This window comes from Myotis davidii, unplaced genomic scaffold, assembly GCF_000327345.1.
Source record: "Myotis davidii unplaced genomic scaffold, ASM32734v1 scaffold924, whole genome shotgun sequence".
NCBI classification, from domain to species: Eukaryota; Metazoa; Chordata; class Mammalia; order Chiroptera; family Vespertilionidae; genus Myotis; species Myotis davidii.
Window position 1 is genome coordinate 678,968 of NW_006294764.1, and position 19,510 is coordinate 698,477.

Below are 19,510 nucleotides of genomic sequence, written 5' to 3' on the forward strand. Positions count from 1 at the left end.
TGAAAACAATTATATCTCTTATCTGTTCCCTAATTTTATCAAATTTATATAGTATCTCTTATCCTTCAACCTCTCTCCCATTATGATGATGAGGAACTTAACACATTAACAAACTTCCAAGTCCTCCTCTTCTTGCCTTTGGATTTTTTTTTTGCCATTATCATCATCATGATCATCATCACCACTATTATTAGTAGTAATAATATTTGAAAACTTAATGCCTGTTTTTATTAACTTAGTAACCTACTTAAATCTCCATTCCTTGACTTAACAAATTTATCTAATTGATTTTTATGTCAATATAATACAACCTATTAATAGAAACAAATCCCAAATCTCAGTGGCTTAGCAGAATAAAAATTAATTCCTCACTCACATCATTATCAAGTCTTTGAATTAAACAATTCTCCTGGAGAGCTTTGTCTCCTGAAACATTTATGCTTTTCTGATTCATAGCGGAGAATTACAATTCATAGTTATTTCCCAGGAATCATTTGTTAAAAAGATATTTTTATTGATTTCAGAGTGGAAGGGAGAGGGAGAGAGAGAAATAGAAACATCAATGATGAGAGAGAATCATTGACTGGCTGACTCCTACATGCCTCCTACTGGGGATCGAGCCCTTAACTGGAATCTGAACCTTGGACCCTTCAGTCTGCAGGCCAACGCTTTATCCACTCAGCCAAACCGGCTGGGGCTCAAGTTTTGTTTTTTTGGTTTTTTTTCTCCGCCATCTAAGTACATCTTTTTTTTAAAAAAAAAAAGTTTTTATTGATTTTAGAGAGAGAGGAAGGGAGATTCGGAGAGAGAGAAGCATCAATGAAAGAGAAATATCTATTGACTGCCTCCTGCATGCCCCTTACCCACAACCCAGTCTCGATCCCCATTTACCCTGACTGGGAATTGAACCGGTGACCTCTTGGTACATGGGATGACACTCAACCAACAGCCACACCGGCCAGGGCTCTAAGTACATCTTGAATCTTGCTCTGTTCCATTGCCTCCACGACTGCCTTAACGCAGACACCCTTCTTTCACCAGGATTATTGCAATACTCTTCTATTTTTCCTTTTCCATATTCTCCACTCTATTCTATCATACCATTGCTAAAATAGTATTTTCTTTAAAAGCAAATATAAATGTTATTTTGTCTAAAAGACTTTAGTTCCCTGTAGACAAGGTGGTAAAGTCCATATATCAGTGCTTCTCAACCTTGGCTGCACATTAGAATCACCTGGGAATTTTTTTAAAACCCTAAGGTAATTCTAATGTGCAACCAAGGTTGAGAACCACTGCTAAGGTGATTCTAATGTGCAGCCAAGGTTGAGAACCACTGCCATATATCTTAGCTAATCTCCTGAATATGTGTGCTGCAGGAGCAGGATGACAGCCTCACCTGCTTCTTTTGGCCATTTAACCTATATGTTGCATATGCTACTCCCTTTGTGTGGACTGTGTTTATGTTCCCCCAGGTTATCCTTTTGACTCCTTATTTTCTTTGTGCAGCTTTCTCTGACATGTTCAGATTGAGTTAGTAACTATTCTGTTTTCTACATAGCACTGTGGTGGTACATGTACAAAGCTATATTGTAGCATTTACCAAATGATGTTGTTTGTATCCCTTATAGATTGTGATCTCCTTAAAGAAAGGTATCTTTGTGTATAGATGCAGAATAAGCCCTCAGTCACCTAAAAAACAACAATGAACAAAACATACAGTCTCTTTCTTCTAAGTATTACTCTCTAGTGGTTTCACCACCAGCCTTATATTCCTGACAAATGGTAGCTGGGTTTTCTTTGTTTTACAGTATATCAACGCTGGAAACCTGGAACAGTTGCTAGACAGTAACCTGTACTTGCCCTGGACTGTGAGGGTGAAACTGGCCTATGACATAGCAGTGGGCCTCAGCTATCTTCACTTCAAAGGCATTTTCCATCGGGACCTCACATCTAAGGTATGAAGGCTTTCCTTGCACCACTCGACACTGTCCTCCATTACCAAGAAAGCGGTGTTAAGAAACCAGTCATTAATAAGCTTTGAAATGATAGAGTTCTCTTATAGATTTAACATTTAATCACAGAGGATACAAATTAATACTCTATATAGGCTATTCCTTAGAAAGCCAATCTCGGCTCACAGCAGGTACCTTGCAGTGTCGAGCCAGGCAACACATACATCTTGAGAACCTTCACGCTTTACTTTAATCTCCTGAATATGTGTGCTGCAGGAGCAGATGGCATGAGGAGGGTTAAGAGGTTCTTGCCCAATAGGATGACAGCAGTCAAGACAGTGTGGGATCCTGTCTCTGATTGTTCTCGCTCATGGCCTCCAGGAAGTAGCTCTTAACTGAGAGCAGGAGTTCGGAGATTTTTAGTCACTTGAGTGCAGGTTTTGAGGGCCATAATGTACTGACCCATTTTCTATGTGTGTGATTGAGTTTCTGCCATTCTGCCAGTTTCTCTTTGGTGTTAGCTGGTCTCTGTAGTATTCTCTTGCTGTCCAAATTGCTGTGTGACCAGGTTAGAAAACAGTTGCTTTTAGAGGAAGTTGGCCATGCTACAGGCAGGCACCACAGAGCCAAGTGGCCCAGGATACCACTGGGACAAGACTTATATAAATAATACTGTTTGATCATTGATGTGGGAAATACAAGTCATCTAATATGACTTATGTCCAAGAGCTGGTTTAAAGTCTTCTAGGAAGGTATATGGGAGTTTTGTACCTGCCCAAGAATAGCAGTCATTTTATTCCCCATCCTCAACCTATACACATGCACACATATACATGCATACACATTCCCACACCTCTCTGTCATGGATGAGGGGTAAGGGAGATTGTTATAAGACAAAGTTTGCAAAGAGAACAAAAGCAGGCTGTACTCTCAGAGAAGTGAGTTTCTGACTACCTCACACTAGAATGATTCTGGTGTTCCAAATAGTAGCTATGTCCCTGAGGGACCCTGGCCATTGGTTGATAAACTATTACACAGAAAATAGCTTTAGGGAAGGTGATTGTAGGCCCCCTGGGTGTGGCAGAGCCATGTATAGTCAGCTGCACTGTTAATAAAGGAGCACTAAGACCAGCAAATGGAATGTGGTGACCAGCTGAGGCCTACTTGTGAGGTGGCCTTTGTCTTCCTCGGTACCTGCAAGGACTGGACAGTTGGACACCTGGGACCTGGAAGATGGTATCTTTTCCCCTCATCAGCCTTGTCTCATCTCCTAGAATGTTTTAGAAAGTCAAAATTAGGGAAACTGTACTTGTTCCAGGCAAATGAGTGGGTTCATGTCAGCTTAGACACTGCCTTAAGTTGATAGCCTAGTCTCACATTGGGCATGCAGCCAAAATCAAATCTTTGCAGCATCATTTGCTCCAAGGCGGAGAGAGATCATGACGAGTTGTCCATCAGTCATACAGCTATTTCCCCCACACTTACATGAGTATATATATTTTATAAAAATATATTTTTATTGAATTCAGAGAAGGGAGAGTGAGAGAGAGAGAAACATCGATGATGAGAGAGAATCATTGATTGGCTGCCTCTGCCCGCCCCACACTGGGGATGTGCCCCGACCCAGAATTGAACTGTGAACTCCTGATTCATAGGTCGATGTTCAACCACTGAGCCACACCGGCATGACTATAACCTTTTTGGAACTGTAGGGTAAGACCACTGTCCTTTGGTTTTCCTAATAGGGAGTAGGTATTTTCAGTGCCTGCCAGTGGCTTGAAACAAGAAAATAGGAACTTAGGAGAAAGTACTGTTATCTCTCTGAGCCATTTTCTGGGTCTGAACTTTAAGGAGGTATTGAGAGTACTTCCAGGTGGTAAGAACCAATGACTTTGCAAACTGGAGACAGGCTAGGAAGTACATTTTAGGGAATCTCAAGTTGAAGAAAAACCAGGGAATTTTACAAACCAGACCATCCAATAGGAGAGACTGTCTGTGTTCACTGCCCTTTTATCATTTCTGAGCTTTTGTCTGAATGTTCCAGCCTCATTGTAACTGTGTTGCAGGGATTAGGAAGAAGGTTTGTCCACACTGAGGCCAGAGCAGCCTCACCTAGATCTGTATTGTAGCAATCATAATAGTGAGAAGTCTCAAGGGAGAAATAGGCTAAAGGGACAGAGTAGGACTTTGAGGTTTCCAAATGATCTCCTGATTGCCAATGTTGGGTCTGAGTTTGATTTCTTTTAAGTATAATGGGAGATTCACTTCATATTAGGTTATGGTGTTGTGTCTCGCACCTAGTGTAGAACCTGTCATAGGGGCTTTCTGGCCCTCTTTCAGAAAATGTACTTGATAGCACAGAGGCCAAAACATCTGCTCGAGAGCTCAGATTGAATCCCAGACCCAGTTTTGTTCCATTCCTCCAAATGACTTCAGGGCCCTTGGGCCTCAGGGTTCCCAGTCTGTAAAATAGATTCTGTTCTTGACCTCACAGGAGCAATCAGTCTGGACTTCTCAGACCAGAGCTCACAGGAGGGATTTAATGTAGTGGGAACACGTTCCAGATGGGTAAACCAGGACAGAGAAGCAGGTGCCTTTTTTCCAGATGATCCTGAGCCTGTGATAGAAGCAAAGATCCCTAGTTCCTATCAGAGCACCTCCTGAAAGTAGTATTGCCTTTGCAAGGTTCACATCCCAGTGGTTACTGTAGTACTGCTTTCAAGAGTGAAATGTCTGTCAGAGGTAGCTGTTCAATCTAATTTTGTAATTACTTCTAAGAAATCGTCTGATACAATTTTGTGCAGTGGTGATACTGATAGTTTACTTAGAAGGAAGTGGGAGGCAATGTGGGAGGCAATGTGGCTTTAAAACTATTCAGTTCCTGAGCCATCAAGAAGTGACAATAACCACACACCGGCTTTTACCTGTGGCTCTAAGAGAAGCTAGTACAATTGTACACAAGTCTCGGCCCTCAGAGGCAGCTGAGAAAGCAGTTTGTTTCTGCTTATTACTATTACTGCCCTGAGTCGGGCAAGCACCACTGCATTTGGTTACCCCTAGGAGTATGAATTATGAATTGTAGCTCTATTCTTGGTTGTTAGATTTTGTATATATGTATTACTTCATTGACTCCATAGGAGCCACTCTGGTGAATCCATCTGAGTGAAAAGCCTTTCCCACTATGGTCTTAGGCTGTACTATGCAACAGCTAGGAACAGAAAATGTCCATTTTCAGAGGCTGAAGAGAGCATGACTTAGGAATAAAGTTGAATGCTGGAGGGAGTAGTGTGTGTCTATCAGGACACCCTATAGTCGTTTTTATAATGACTTTCATCAATAGCTTTTGAAAATCATTTATACTGTGCTATTATTAGAGAACATAGTATCGGGAACATAGAAATTACTGGAACACAATCTGTACCATCCTTGGGCTTTTATTTTATTTTTTTCATTCTTGGGCTTTTAGACTAGTTGAGGAGACAGATATGTGAGCAGATTAGTATGTAAGAGCTATGGTAAATATATGGGATCCCATGGTGGGATGGAGGGCAAGAGATGGGACAGCAAACCAGATAATCTTCTGAGAGACTTAAACAGTCTCTGGGGCATTTAGGAGGGGAGTTCAGTCTCTGGCCTCCCTGTGCTGTGTTGGTTTTATTCAGTGCCAATAGTGACTCTGCAGTTGCTCTTGGAGACCTCAGGAAGTGCTCTCAGGTGTCTACTCTGGCCCAGTTTTTTGTTTTTAAATAGATTTTTATTGATTTCAGAGAGGAAGGAAGAGGGAGAGAGAAATAGAAACATCAATGCTGAGAGGGAATCATTGATCAGTTGCCTCCTGCATGCCCCCTACTGGGGATTGTCCTGCAACCTGGACATGTGCCCTGACTGGGAATCAATCATGACCTTCTGGTTCATAGGTTGATGCTCAACCACTGAACTACACTGGCCCAGGCATTCAGTGGTTTTTAGTATATTCAACCAACACCACTATCTAATTTCAGAACTTTTCATCATTCCAAAAAGAAACCCCCCTTATCCTAGTCCCCTCTCCTTTCAGCCCTTGGCAACCACTAATCTATTTTTAGTTTCTATGGATTTCCTTATTCTGGACATTTCATATAAATGGAATCATATAATTTGCTGGCTTTTAAATAGGGGAGTATCACAGTTAGGTTTGCATTTTATGAAGATCATGCTGGCAGGAATGAGGAAGGTGGATTATGGAGATCAAGCCTGGACCAAGTTAGAAGAGTATTGCAATATTCAGGGGAGGAATGAAGAGGACCTGAACTAGAGCAATAGTAACAAGGATGAAGAGGGAGGGACTGATTTGAAAAACATTTTGAAGAGAAAATTAGTTGGAGTAAGAGTAAAAATCTAAGATAAATCCCAGGTTTCTAGCTTAGCAAACTGAATGGAAAAAAGGCAGTACCAGCTGACATTAAAAGAAAAAAAATAGCTTGAGTTTTAGTTCTTGGGAGAAAAAGTTGAGTTCAGGTTTGCATGTGTGTAATTCAACATGGCAATCCAGAAGTTGTCCAGAAATAGACGGGCTGTCTAAATCTGCAGCTTGAGGATCAAGGTCAGGGTTGAGGACATACATTTGGGAGCCACGAGCACAAAGGTGGTAATTAGAAAAGAAATGTAGGATAGCCTCCACAAAAGAGCACAAGAGCTGTAGGCCTAAGATAAAACCCTGAAAGCAATCATCCTCATCGGATGGGAAGAAAAGCCTGCAGTGTAGTCTGCAGAATAGCCAGAGATAGACAAGGAAATCCAGAATTATAGTTGCCATAGAAGCCAGGAGCGCCTGGCCAGTGTAGCTCAGCTCGTTGAGCGTTGGTTGGCCTGTGCACCAAAAGTTGCTGGTTGCTAGTGCGATTCCCCATCAGGGTAAATGCTCAGGTTGGGGGCTTGATCCCCCAGTCGGGGTGCATGCAGAAGGCAACTAATCAGTTTCTCTCTCTAAAATCAATAAAAACATTAAAAAAGAAAAAGCCAGAATAGAAAAATGAAAAAGGAATGGGAGCCCTAACCAGTTTGGCTCAGTGGATAGAGCATCGGCCTACGGACTCAAGGGTCCCGGGGCGATTCCGGTCAAGGTCATGTACCTTGGTTGAGGGCACATCCCCAGGAGGCAGCCAATTGATGATTCTCTCTCATCACTGATGTTTCTATCTCTCTCCCTCTCCTTCTCCCTTTCTCTCTGAAAAAAATGAATAAATTAAAACGAAAGGAATAGCCTCTAACTAGCCTCTAATACAGGGGTGGGCAAACTTTTTGACTCGAGGGCCACAATGGGTTCTTAAACTGGACCGGAGGACCGGAACAAAAGCATGGATGGAGTGTTTGTGTGAACTAATATAAATTCAAAGTAAATATCATTACATAAAAAGGGTACGGTCTTTTTTATTTACTTTTATTCATTTCAAACGGGCCGGATCCGGCCTGCGGGCCGTAGTTTGCCCACGGCTGCTCTAATAGCTAATCTCTTAGCTCCAGGACCACAACTGATTATTCTCTACATGCCTAGTACTCACACAATTCCTGATTGATACCTACAAACACTGATGGAAGTGACCAGCAGTGTCAACAGCAGGGAGATCAAGTAATAGAACTTATTGGGATCTTCCATAATAATATTTCTAGCAGAAATCAGTGAAGAATTAATGGGAGATTCATAGTCATGATAACTGTGTGAGATGTGCTTCTCACAAACCTTAGTATGACTTTGGCACATTACCCTTCTGATGTGAACTTAGGAAAAAAAAAGAATGAGAGATAAGGAAATAAAAACAGCAGGTGTTGCCAGACAAACCTCACTAGCCTGGGCCCTTTTAAGGGCAGGCCCAGGAGTTCGTTGGAAAACCCTAGGGGCTAATTCTGGTCAGAGTTCCTCCCCATTTTGCTTATCACCTCAGATTCAGACTCCTAAAATTTGGTTCTTTTGGTTTTCAGTATCCCATCTTTGTCTTTGGCTCTAATGCCTGGTTAGTGGCTGTGAATGAGCTTTAAGAGGGGCAGTGTCACACTGCAGATCAGAGGCAGACACCACCTTACCCCATTTTGTAAGGCTCTGATCATCCCTGCCTTAGCCATTTCTCAGCCGCTCAGAGAAGCTACTGTGAAGTCACTTACTCCTGAATGGGTGATTTGCAGTGAATGAGCAGGTCTCCATGAATGTGAAGATGGAGCAGAAACAGAACAGCTTTGACAAGGCAGTGCACTGTGGCCAAACTCTGTTCCTTATTTGCTGCTCCCAAGCTGTATTTAACAAGGTTGTTTTTGAGGGCTATAAAACAAATAGTAAAAAAGACTTTAGACTGAGCCTTGGAGAAAGGAGCCCGAGCTGTCTGTGAAATAGGAGGAGAAATAGGTGACAGATCTGACCTGCCACTGCCTCGTAGACCAGTGCCCTAAGCCTGGGCTTTGGCTGTCTAATAGTCAAACTGGCTTAGGGCCCCAAAGACATTCAAAGTCAATGAGCTGGGGGATGCTGAGCCAGCAGGACTGAGCTGGGGGAGGGCTAACACCAGAACAGGCACAAGGATGCTCCTACTTGAAAGCTAGAAATGATACATGTCTCCCTGGTATCCAGGCAGGAGAGGATGTGATGAAATCACTAGCTTATTCTACTTCATGGAAAAAGAGAATATAGTGTAATTGCATCAAGGTCAGAGTAAGGAACTGATTTGTACCTACATGCCAAGGCTGGTGAGGAGGAGGGAGGGCTGGTTTGGGTCAGATAGGGCCTTGCTGGCCCCAGAAATGTCCCTGTGAGCCAAGGATGCCTACTCTCTGCTGCCTCTGGAGAAAGTGGGTAGAGCAGAGTGGTGTAGGACTATTTTGAATGCAACTATTTGAGGAGAGTTTGTTGCTTTGTATTTATTTACAAGCTGTTTGGGTTTATCCTTTTTTCTGGAGACAGTAGCAGTTGTTTAGTGAGCATGACCTGAGCCTCTCTTATGAGTTGAATACTGTGAGGAATCAGAACTTGCTCCTGAGGAGCTGATAGCCTGCTAGACTTTAAGAGGAAGTGGCATAGAGGAAGAGTTAAAGGAGTAAAATGAGAAAGAAATAAAGGTGAGAGCTGAAGAGGACAGGATTGGAAAGGTATCTTGCCTTAAATCATAGAACATTTTGAGGTGAAAAGGAGAATTGGGAGAACACCAAATGGAACAGAACAGTATAAGCATGACCTTGCCACTGGCTGGTATAATGGGATATCTGAATAGGGCTTGAATGCCCTGTTCAGGCTTCACAAGTCAAGCATGTCTATGAAAGTCCGGATGAAGATGTGTACAGTCGGGCATCAGGGGCAGACAGGAGCTGGTGGGGAGGTAGGCTGTTCATTTAGAGCCAGATCATAGACTTTTAATACCAGAGAGGAGGTTATTTGTGATCCTGTGGGCAGTGAAAGTTAGTTTGGGTACTTGTTCTATGCTTGTATTTCTTCGCAAGGTCAGGCCTGGCCTTTGGTCTGTACATTCTGAAGAGGGAAGTCAGGGGCCTGATTGTCTTCCTCACTAGATTGTTAGCTCCAAGAGGACAGGGGTTTCTGTTTGTTGAGCTATCTCTGGCAGTTAGAACCTTGCCTGGCACATAGAAAGTAAAGGTAAGTATTTGTGTTTGGAGCGTAATACGAATCCTAGGACAACCACTCAAGATCCAGGCCTACCTCATCTCACATGGCTGCCATGGTAATTTATGGATGGCTGGTCCCCACTTCTGAGCCACACTGTCTTCTTCTTTGGGAACCCTAGAACTGCCTGATAAAGAGGGATGAAAATGGTTACTCTGCGGTGGTAGGTGACTTTGGCCTGGCTGAGAAGATCCCTGATGTCAGGTGAGTAGCCCTAATGGGTACTGGGGTTACAGAAGCGACTAAGGCAAAAAACCAAAAAAATACCCCAAAACACTCCTGCTTCCTCCCCAGAGGCCAGGACTTGGTCACAGCTCAACCTCAGCTCCCTAAATTTGATCATTCCTCGTCTATACCCAGCCTTGGGGGAGAAGAATTCCCAATATTCAGATATCCTATTATACCAGCCAGTGGCAAGTTCATTTTTTATATCGTTTCACCCTACAGCATGGGGAGGGAGAAGCTGGCTGTGGTGGGCTCACCCTTCTGGATGGCACCTGAAGTTCTCCGAGATGAGCCCTACAATGAGAAGGTGAGTCTGGCGGTCCCAAGGCTTGGTTGTCCTTAGAATCCACCCTTAGCAGTGTCCAGGATCACCCTTTATGTTTAGGGGAGGATCTACAACCAAGAGCAGGGCTGGTACCTGGCAGCTACCCAGTGAATGAAATATGGGCAGTAGAGTCTAGGCCTGGGCTGGGGACATGAGGGGCGGAAACCTCTTCTCAGCCCACTGAGGTCTCACTACCCATCAGGCGGACGTATTCTCCTATGGTATCATCCTCTGTGAGATTATCGCCCGTATCCAGGCTGATCCGGACTATCTTCCCCGCACAGAGGTGAGCTGCAGGCATGGGGATCAGTGCCACTGGGGTGGGGCTGCTTTTGAGGCTGTGGAACCATTTTGTTCTTGGGGTGGAGTTGTTGGAACTTAGTATATGTGGCTGCTTCTCAGGGGCAATTCCCAGCCTCTCCTCCTGAGCAAGCCAGGATGGATGGAGGGATTAATAACCTGTCTACCCATGTCCTCTGTTCCCTCCCCCCCACACCCATTCACAGAACTTCGGGCTGGACTATGATGCTTTCCAGCACATGGTGGGAGACTGTCCCCCAGACTTTTTGCAGCTTACCTTCAACTGCTGTAATGTGAGTGTATCCTCCTGCCCCCAGCTTTGGTCAGGGGCTGGGTTCACCTGGTTAGAACTGTAGAAAGAGCCTAATTCAGGGTGGGCAAACTTTTTGACTCGAGGGCCACAATGAGTTCTTAAACTGGACCGGAGGGCCAGAACAAAAGCATGGATGGAGTATTTGTGTGAACTAATATAAATCCAAAGTAAACATCATTACATAAAAGGGTACGGTCTTTTTTTTCAATAGTTTTTATTCATTTCAAACGGGCCAGATCCGGCCCGCGGGCCTTAGTTTGCCCACGGCTGGCCCTAATTTGCCTAATGAGGGGCTAATTAATGAATGACAATGCTCATGGCTCCTCCTCTGGAGGCCTGCCAGACTCTCCAGAGCCCTGGACCAAATAAAGGAAAATTGCTTTGTAATATCTGCTCCTCAGCCTGCAGGGTAGACCCACCACCCCTTGCCTTGGGTGTTGGTGGAACTCTGGTCAGGTTTTAGTTAGACTGTGGATCCAGCTGGTCCTAAGGCTGATGGGAAAGGCTCTTGTTAGCTTTCATTTTATACAGCTCTGAGGCTTGACTTACCTGTTATGACCAAGGAGTAGATGGGCTTTGTCTAGGTAACTTCGAGAAACACATTTGCAGCAGAACTCAGGAAAGAACAAACCAATGTGAGCATAACCTGTTGGAGTTCTGTGCCAAAAGAGGATAAGGCACAGAAAGGTTACTGAGACAGGGGAGGGTATTAGACGATAGCATCTTCCTTGACCTTAGCTCTGGGAATCCTCAGGGTCTGCGGCCTTCAGAAAAGGTCTCTTAGCTGCACATCTGAGTCTTAAAAGATGCTAGAAACAGACTAAAATGCTATTCTTGTGGGTGAAAGGTAGGAGGGCAGGGCTAATCGCTGCTGTGGATAACTACAGATGGACCCCAAACTGCGCCCGTCCTTTGTGGAGACTGGGAAGACCCTGGAGGAAATTCTGAACCACCTACAGGAGGAAGAGCTGCAGCCCACCGCTAAGGGTAAGAAATTAGGGTTGTGGGGTCTTCCCCTCTAGGGCTGTGAAGGCAGGATCCTATGTCCAAACGAAAGGTGCAGGGATGGGGGACAATGGGAAAAATACTGAACTCCATGAGTTGTGATTTGGTATGCTGCCTCCTTTCAGTCTGTTTTCTCACTGGTGAAATGGGGACAACAGTACCTACTTTGTTTTCCCAAGAAAAAACAGTGTAGTGCTTGTATTTGTTATGACTAGTGCAGTAATCCTGACTTGATGTACTGTCCTTCAGGACTCCTGGAGAAAGGACCTGGAATGAAGCGACTGAGCTCACTAGATGAGAAGATCCCTCCCAAGTCCCCACGCCCAAGACGTACTATCTGGCTGTCTCGAAGCCAGTCAGACATCTTCTCCCATAAGCCCCCACATACAGTGAATGTCTTGGACCCGTACTACCAGCCACGAGGTGGTGCTGCCAGCACCCCCAAAATCAACCCTTTCAGTGCTCGCCAGGACCTCAAGGGTGGCAAGGTCAAGTTCTTTGACCTGCCCAGCAAGTCTGTTATTTCCCTGGTATTTGACCTGGATGCACCAGGGCCTGGAACTTTGCCGATGGCTGACTGGCAGGAACCCCTGGCCCCACCTGCTCGCCGGTGGCATTCTTTGCCTGGTTCACCAGAGTTCTTGCATCAAGAGGCCTGTCCATTTGTAGGCCGAGAAGAATCACTGTCTGATGGGCCCCCACCACGTCTCAGTAGTCTCAAGTACAAAGTAAGAGAGATCCCGCCATTCCGAGCATCTGCCCTACCAGCTGCTCCAGCCCATGAAGCCATGGACTGCTCCAGTTCCCAGGAAGAAAATGGTTTTGGGCCCAGGCCTCAGGGGGCCAGTCCATGCCTCACAGGTGCCTCTGAAGAGATGGAGGTAGAAGAAAGGCCAAGAGATTCGGCTCCAGTCCACTTCTCTGTCTCAGGCAGAGGCCTGAAAACCCAGGGAGAGCAGGATGGTTGAGGGGTTCATCCCTGCCTCACCATGGGGATGGACCTTCAGCTGAAGCCACAGGGCCCCCTTGGTGCACAGCCTTGACTCTTCCCTGGAGCCCACAGAGCAGGCAGGCTAGGCCAAGTCAGGCTCAACTTTGGGGCTCCAAGTGCCCAGTGACTGTGAGCGGGGAGGCAGCAGTGAGAAGCCTTCCTTGTTGGGGCCAACAGCTGATTCCAAGCCTCTGAAATCCTGCAAGGAGCTCTGGCTCCCAGCTGACCCACAATGCATTTCTGCAGACAAGACCAGAGGACTCCTAGTTCTAGTTTGAGCTGGCAGACTATTACCCCAGGTTCTTCTTCCACCCCAGGTCTGTGTCTTGCCCTTCCCTGGAGCATATAAGCTACTGGATGGGACGTGGAGCTGACCAGGAGGCCGAAAAGGGCATGGCTATTTCTCAGACCTAAAGACTGGGGTGCTTCTTGCCAGTATGTCTAAGACACTTGAATAATTGCTGTTTGCACTTACTGCACAGTCAGACCATGTCACTACATTTCTATGCAAGGGGAGGACAAGGCAGCGTGGTGGTCATGGCTCTTAGCTAACCTCTTCAAAGATCTTTTCCAGTTCATTAACCTATTTTCATATTTATGAAGGGAGTCTTAATGTTCTGCCCTCTAAGACTTTCAACCTTGTGGTTGGGAGTGGGGCTGGTTTTGTAGGCCCTAGGGCCTGCCCCATATATTTGTCAACATGTGATACACCCAATTGGTTAAACGGTTTATACATGGACTGATTTTCTTCCTTCCCTGCTATGGCTGGAGCTACGGGAACAGTCTGTCTTTATAGAGCCGCAATAAGAAATAACCAAAGATAAAGCTGGTCAAACATTTTCATAACTTGTTTCTGCTGATTTTTTGGTAAAACTTTCCCAAGACACTCTCAGACTTAAAAATAAAGTTGGTTACTACAGGTGCTGGTCAGTTTTCTTACTTGTACCATTGTTTCTCAGCCTCTGGGGTAAAGAAAGTCCAGAGCAATGCAGCAGTATCTCTGTCAGGAGCCCTCCTCCCCAACTCTGTAGTTGGGTGTAGGACCTTCATAGGCTAGAGGGACCAGAACCCTCTGCTCTACCCTCAGCTTCTCTTCTTGGGCTCTGGGTGCTAAGCAGAAGTTAGGTCAGCTGCTGCCCCAAGCGAGCTTCATCTTCTGGTTGTGGGCTTTGGAGGAACGGGAGAACTGGCTCTTGGCCACCGTGAGGGGTACAGCTTTGCCACTCAGGTATACCTTGTTGTGGCATTCAGGTAGCCAGGGTCCAGAGCTACAGGGCTGAGGTTCTTGGCTTACTCCCATGTAGGCCATTACATAACCTGTCATAAAGGCATCAAAACCAGCCCGATGCAATCCATCCCCAGGCACTCGGTTAGGGCTGGCTTGACTCCCTGGTGCTTCTAAGGCAGCCATGTCAGCTGTTTCAAACCTTGCTGCTTTAAGTCCCATCTCCAAGTCATTTTTGTGATCTTGCTCAGAGCCAGGCTGGTTGCTAGTCTCATCCTGAGCCACCTCCTGCTCAGTGTGCTCAGCCTTGACGCCATCCCCACAGACCTGCTTAGTGGGAGGACCATCCTCGGCTTCCCCAGAGCTCTGTTTCCCAGGCAGGCCCAACAAGGCCCTCCGTCGTTTCTCCTTACGTCGTCGCCGTCGCCGCTTATCCTTTGTGGCAGCTTCATCAGTGTCAATGATAAGATCAATATCATGGGACCGAGAACACTGTGATCCCAAGGGGCACCAGCCATAGGCCTAGAGGCAGGAAAGAGGCTTAGAGAGCGGGTCCAGGCATCAACCTTCCCTCCCCTATGAAATGGGTGGGAATTCTCACCGAGAAGTTATCACAGATGATGGTGGAATGAGGACGGTGGGATGTAGGGGGCATACAGCAGCGGTAGTCTACATGGGCCCTCATGCTAGAAGGATAGTTGCAGAACTCCAGGGTAAGATGTGGGCTGCCAGCTGCCCGCTGCTTTCCATTTTCCCGCTCACTGAAATAGCACAAGAGGGTGTTGGTCCACTAGCATATAAGCTCCATGCGAACAGGGGTTTTTATGTTTTGTTCACTGCTGAATCCCCAGCACTAAAACAGTGCCTGGCACATGATAGGCACTCAATAAATACAAAATGGGTTTATACCAGGCCCCACCGCTTCCCCTCAACCAGTCCCTCACCATTTCCGGAAGGCATATTCTAGGTAGGAGGCCACAAAGCGGGCATGAAACTCAGCAGCATATTTGGTGTCATAAATGCCAGCTGGGAACATTTCACACAGGTCAGCAGTGAAGGTTCCCAAGCTCTCAGGCAGATGTGCATAGAAATTCTGGTACAGGAACACCAAGTCTATGAGACCATTATGCAGTATCAGGGGCCGGCGGGCCCGGATTAGCTCCAGGAACAGTGTCCGCACCGACTGGCTCTGGCTCTCATCACCCTGGTTGGAAAGAAAGGGATCATCGGGAAGCCTCTCTCACAATATATTTATCCCGAGCTCCCCCACCTGGAAAGCTCTCCCTCCACACCTAACCCAATGCTCTACACTCACATACTCGTCTTATTTCCCCAGCCCTGTCACTAGTGACTCCCTAAGAAGCAGATCCTCCTGCACATCCAGCCTGTGGTAGGAAGAAGATGAAATCACAGAAGAGGCAGTCTCAAGGCTGGAGACCTACCTTGTCGTTGCCCTTATGGTATGGGATACCCTGGGCATACTGCCTGTTGAAGTTGAAGCCATGCTGTACCAGGAACTGCACAGACTTTGGTTCTATGACATACTCTTCCACACACAGCAGGGTCAGATTGAACACCTGGGTCAGGTATGAGTGTTCACCCTGGGAGAGAAGGAGGGTTCACTACATCAAAACCTCACATGTGTGGCTCAATGGTTGAGCATGGGCCCATGAACCAAGGTTCATGGTTCAATCCCCGGTTGCGGGCTTGATCCACAGTAGGGGGTGTGCATGAGACAGCTGATCAATGATTCTCATCATTCATGTTTCTATCTCTCCCTCTCCCTTACTCTCTCTCTCTCTCAAATCAATAAAAAACATTTAGAAAACAACAAAAAAACCTTACACATAATGTTCCCAGGATCTCAACCCTCCTCTTTCCCCCAGCCACAAACCTGGGAAGGGAATGAAATCAGCACATACCTTGTCTGGCTGCTGCTTGAAGCAGGCGAGGCCCAGGGAGAGGATAGAACGGGTCCTAGCAGCATGACACACAGCCTTATAACGTTCTTCGATGCACCTTGGGGTTGGGTTTGGGGGTGGCTGTAGCTAGAAGTTAGCCTCATGAAGGGCCCAAACCTCCCAGGGTGACTTCCACTCCAGGGCTAAGGTTTGCCCCCACTTCCCCTCATCAGGGTTGGAACTAAAGAGATCACAGATAATACTTACGGGTTCAGCAAACTCTTCCTATCCCCAAGCCCACTCAGTTCCTATGGGTGGTTAATGGGAGAACTAAATTAGGTCCCCAACACCAGCCCTTTCACAACCACCTGCCCTCCCAGTTCCCCAACCCTCACCGTGTCTACAGCCACAAAGCTAGCTGTCTTTATGGCCAGCAGAAGGGATGGCCACATCTCCTTAAAGTTGTCACTTTGCACATCCAACACTGGAACTTGTACTACCAGCTCTTCCCCAGGTTTTGTGCTTTTGCTGACACTATCTGGGGGTAAGGAGAACAGAATAATGGAAGTTAATGATCAGGCATGGGGAAGGGGAGTAGATACCAAGCTAGGCCATGGCTTGGGGGCATTTTCCATGATGGCAAGAAATGGCAGCTTTCCCCCTCAAGCCTTTGAATCAGCATGCTCTACACACAGACCTTGGAGTGAATAGTGCCCTGAATTTGGGGAGAAAAAAGCCTGCGTCTTCCAGGGGCTTATGTTAGACTTTGGGAAAATCACTTCTCCCTCAGCATCACTACCTGTAGAAGGTGAAGTTTGGACTAGAAAAATTCTAGTCACTAGATGATCTGTGAGGTACCTTTTCCCCATGTCCTGCAGGAACTATTTGTTACGGCTCCAGGAGTTGAGTTCCTTTAATATCCCATCAGGCTCCATACGACTGTTCCCTTGGTGCCCTAGCAGCCACAGGTGGCAGTAGCCTGTATGGCCCGGAGCCCAATAATAATTAGGCCCCAGAGAATGCCCTACACCTGGCTTCCCAAAACACCCCACTTCCTTTGGACCACAACTCCCAACCTGCCCCACTTAACAGAGAAATGAATTCCACACTACATTTCCCGACATGCCCCCTAAGGATCCTAACTGTAACACTCCAGGCTTTTGCAGCCCGAGCCGCGGTGCAAACTGGGACTTGTAGTCTCCTCGTGGCTAGTTAAAAAGGGAGAAGTTAGTCCTCTGAAACTTGAGGTCGGTTTCTAGAACTATGAGCCAGAGGCCTTTCCCTCCCCCAGGGCGCACAGGCTTTTAAGTCAGCCCCTGAAAAGCCACTCACTGTCAGAGATCGCTGGAGCTGCGCCATCGCCACTGTCGGCTGCCATGACACCGCGCGGCCCTTGCCTGACTAGTCGGTGGCAAGAAACGGCAGGACTTCCGCTTTGTCTCCTGGCGCGACTATTGAGTTCGGGTGTAGGGGCAGGCTCTCGCCTCCGGAAGTCACTGTGGGGCTGGAGTTCCGTTCAGACCTCCGGGGTCTGGCGCGCGAGGAGCGGGTTCGGAGCGTTCTGGGATCCTATTGGCTATCACGGTTCAGCTCGCCGCCCGGATTGGCCGGAGCCACGCCCCCTGGGAACGTGGTGTATTCGGACACGGGAAAACGTGGGAGGTAATTCATCCTGTACGTGCCGCGGGGACGTGGGAGTGAGCTTTACGCTGTCTTCAGGGACACGGCTCCGGGGTAGGGATGGGTGTCCGCAGAGGAGGTGGCGCTGCCAGAGCTAAGCTTAAAGCAGCCATAGGAGTTAGACAAAGACCGGGGAATGTGGGGGAAAGGTGTCTATTCTGGGAAAGGGCGAGTTCCCTGGGAGGATGGAACTCACTGCGTTCCAGAAAGTGAAAGGCGGGCAGGAGGACTCCAGCCGAGGCTGCAGAGAGAGCGATCCACTAGCAGGGAAGCTTTTGAAATAATCCAGGCAGGTGACAGGAATGACTTGCATTAGGCCCCAGCAGTAGAGACGAAGAGGAAGGGACACAGTGTAAGCCACTGGGAGGTACCGGTGATGTAGGTGATTGGACGGGACTCGCTGCTGCGAGCGAGGCGTGCCTGCCAGAGACCGCGCTTTCCCTGGAGCTGCGTTCCCACCCTCTCAGCCCATCAAGGACTCAACGCTTTCTCCGTGTTTACCCACTGTTCCTTGTTCACTTTCAACCTTTCTACGGAGTCTTTTTCATCATTATCCAGAATTGTTTGGATTTCTCCTACTCTAAAAAAAAAAGGAAAATCCTTTCATCCCATGAATTAATTTAACAAGTATTTACTGTATACAAGTTACCTGGCACTGTGCTCAGCTCAGAGGATACAGTCGTCACCAAAACAGACCCAGTACTTGCTCTCATGGAGTTTTACAGTCAAGCTGGGGAAGTAGACGCTGATTAAAGAATCACCAAAAAAAAAAAAAGTGAAATTGTAATTGGTGTAAGAGCAACAATGGAGAAAAACACAAGAGGGTAGGACTGGGCGGGGCCTGATGTGGACATTTAAGTCAAGACCTGAAGAATGAGTGGATGTTAGGTAAAGCATGGGAGAAGAGCTGTCCAAGTAGAGGAAATGGATTGGGTCAGGCCTCAAGGTAGACAGGCACTTGGTGGATGGAAGCATCTATTTCAGGTAAACCTGGCTGGAGCGTAGTGATGAGGTGATGAGGCAAACGGGGCCCTGGAGCCTACAAGGCTTTTATTAAGAGGATTAGCTTCTAAGAGCAATGGGTGTGACAGCCAAAGTCCTGCAGTGGCCTACAAGGTATTTTGTGATCCTGTGCCCCCTTCTTTAGCTCTCTGACTTTATTTCCTATCCTTACCCCCTCCGCATTCTATTTTAACCACGCTGGCTTCCTTATTGTACAAACACACCAGGCACCATCCTTAGGGCCTTTGCACTAGCTCCTTCTTAGTATGCTTTTCCCACAGGTATCCACGTGGCTGACTTCTTCAACTGCTTTAAGTCATTGGTCAAATAACACTTTAACAAGGCCTACCAGGACCACATTCTTTAAAACTGCAACATTCCACCCCCTCCCCATTTGTTATCCCCTTCACCTGATCTATTTTTTCTCCTTATGCTTATATTTATTACCTAATATCCTATATAATTTACTTATGTATGTTATTTATTGTCTGCCTCCATTAGAATATAAACCCTGTGAGGGCAGGAACCTTTGATGTTTTTATTTAGTGAAGTACCTAAAACTGCTTGACACATAGTAGGCACTCCATAAATATTTTTCAGTGAATTAATGGGAAGCTATTGAAGGTTTTAAGTAGGAAAGTGCTGTTATTACGTCTTAAAATATTGCTTTATGAAAAAAAATATTGCTTTATGGAGGATGGATTGTAGAATGAATTATGGAAGGAAGTTTGGCTATGGAGAGGAAAGTGGGTCTTGTGGAAGGGATTGGAGGAGCAGGACCCTGAGCTCAGACAGTTTAGGAAGAGGGACCTTTCTTTCATAGAAGGAAAGTGAAGATGGAGGTAAGTTTACTTCATTCATTTTTTTTTTCTCTCAAGAAGGAAGCAGGCTCTTTTGATGAAAATGAGGTGATAAAGTCGAGAGTTTGAGGAGAGAGTTTAAACCAGAG

General features: G+C 46.4%; 3 protein-coding genes across 10 annotated transcripts in view; 2 read left to right on the top strand and 1 right to left on the bottom strand.

Moving 5' to 3' along the window:
* TESK2 (testis-specific kinase 2) overlaps window positions 1-13,672 on the top strand; it is a 108,463-nt gene extending 94,791 nt beyond the window's left edge. For 3 of the 5 annotated variants that reach the window (XM_006769251.2, XM_015567524.1, XM_015567525.1), the window contains 7 exons: window positions 1,809-1,955; window positions 9,716-9,798; window positions 10,042-10,126; window positions 10,347-10,430; window positions 10,651-10,737; window positions 11,645-11,744; window positions 12,012-13,596. In XM_006769251.2, coding sequence (XP_006769314.1) covers window positions 1,809-1,955; window positions 9,716-9,798; window positions 10,042-10,126; window positions 10,347-10,430; window positions 10,651-10,737; window positions 11,645-11,744; window positions 12,012-12,730 — 1,305 coding nt within the window. In that variant the 3' untranslated portion in view covers window positions 12,731-13,596. Of the gene's footprint in view, window positions 1-1,808; window positions 1,956-9,715; window positions 9,799-10,041; window positions 10,127-10,346; window positions 10,431-10,650; window positions 10,738-11,644; window positions 11,745-12,011 lie in introns of all 5 variants that reach the window. The other 2 variants (XM_006769250.2, XM_015567523.1) reach the window with 2 other exon arrangements.
* TOE1 (target of EGR1, member 1 (nuclear)) lies at window positions 13,587-17,365 on the bottom strand. 2 transcript variants are annotated; one of them, XM_006769248.2, is made up of 8 exons: window positions 17,212-17,365; window positions 16,275-16,417; window positions 16,147-16,187; window positions 15,901-15,997; window positions 15,421-15,579; window positions 14,923-15,182; window positions 14,580-14,739; window positions 13,587-14,500 (listed from the first exon to the last, which is right to left on the bottom strand). In XM_006769248.2, the coding sequence occupies exons 1-8, from the start codon at window positions 17,255-17,257 to the stop codon at window positions 13,880-13,882; spliced, it is 1,527 nt and encodes a 508-aa protein (XP_006769311.1). In that variant the 5' UTR covers window positions 17,258-17,365; the 3' UTR covers window positions 13,587-13,879. The 2 variants fall into 2 exon arrangements, with proteins under 2 accessions (XP_006769311.1, XP_006769312.1); XM_006769249.2 differs by lacking the exon at window positions 17,212-17,365 and adding an exon at window positions 16,738-16,934.
* Window positions 17,366-17,442: 77 nt separating this feature from the next.
* MUTYH (mutY DNA glycosylase) overlaps window positions 17,443-19,510 on the top strand; it is an 8,000-nt gene continuing 5,932 nt past the window's right edge. The window contains exon 1 of one of the 3 annotated variants that reach the window (XM_015567528.1): window positions 17,443-17,553. The gene's annotated coding sequence lies outside the window, so the exon portion shown is untranslated. Of the gene's footprint in view, window positions 17,554-18,163; window positions 18,676-19,510 lie in introns of those variants that run through there. The other 2 variants (XM_006769243.2, XM_015567527.1) reach the window with 2 other exon arrangements.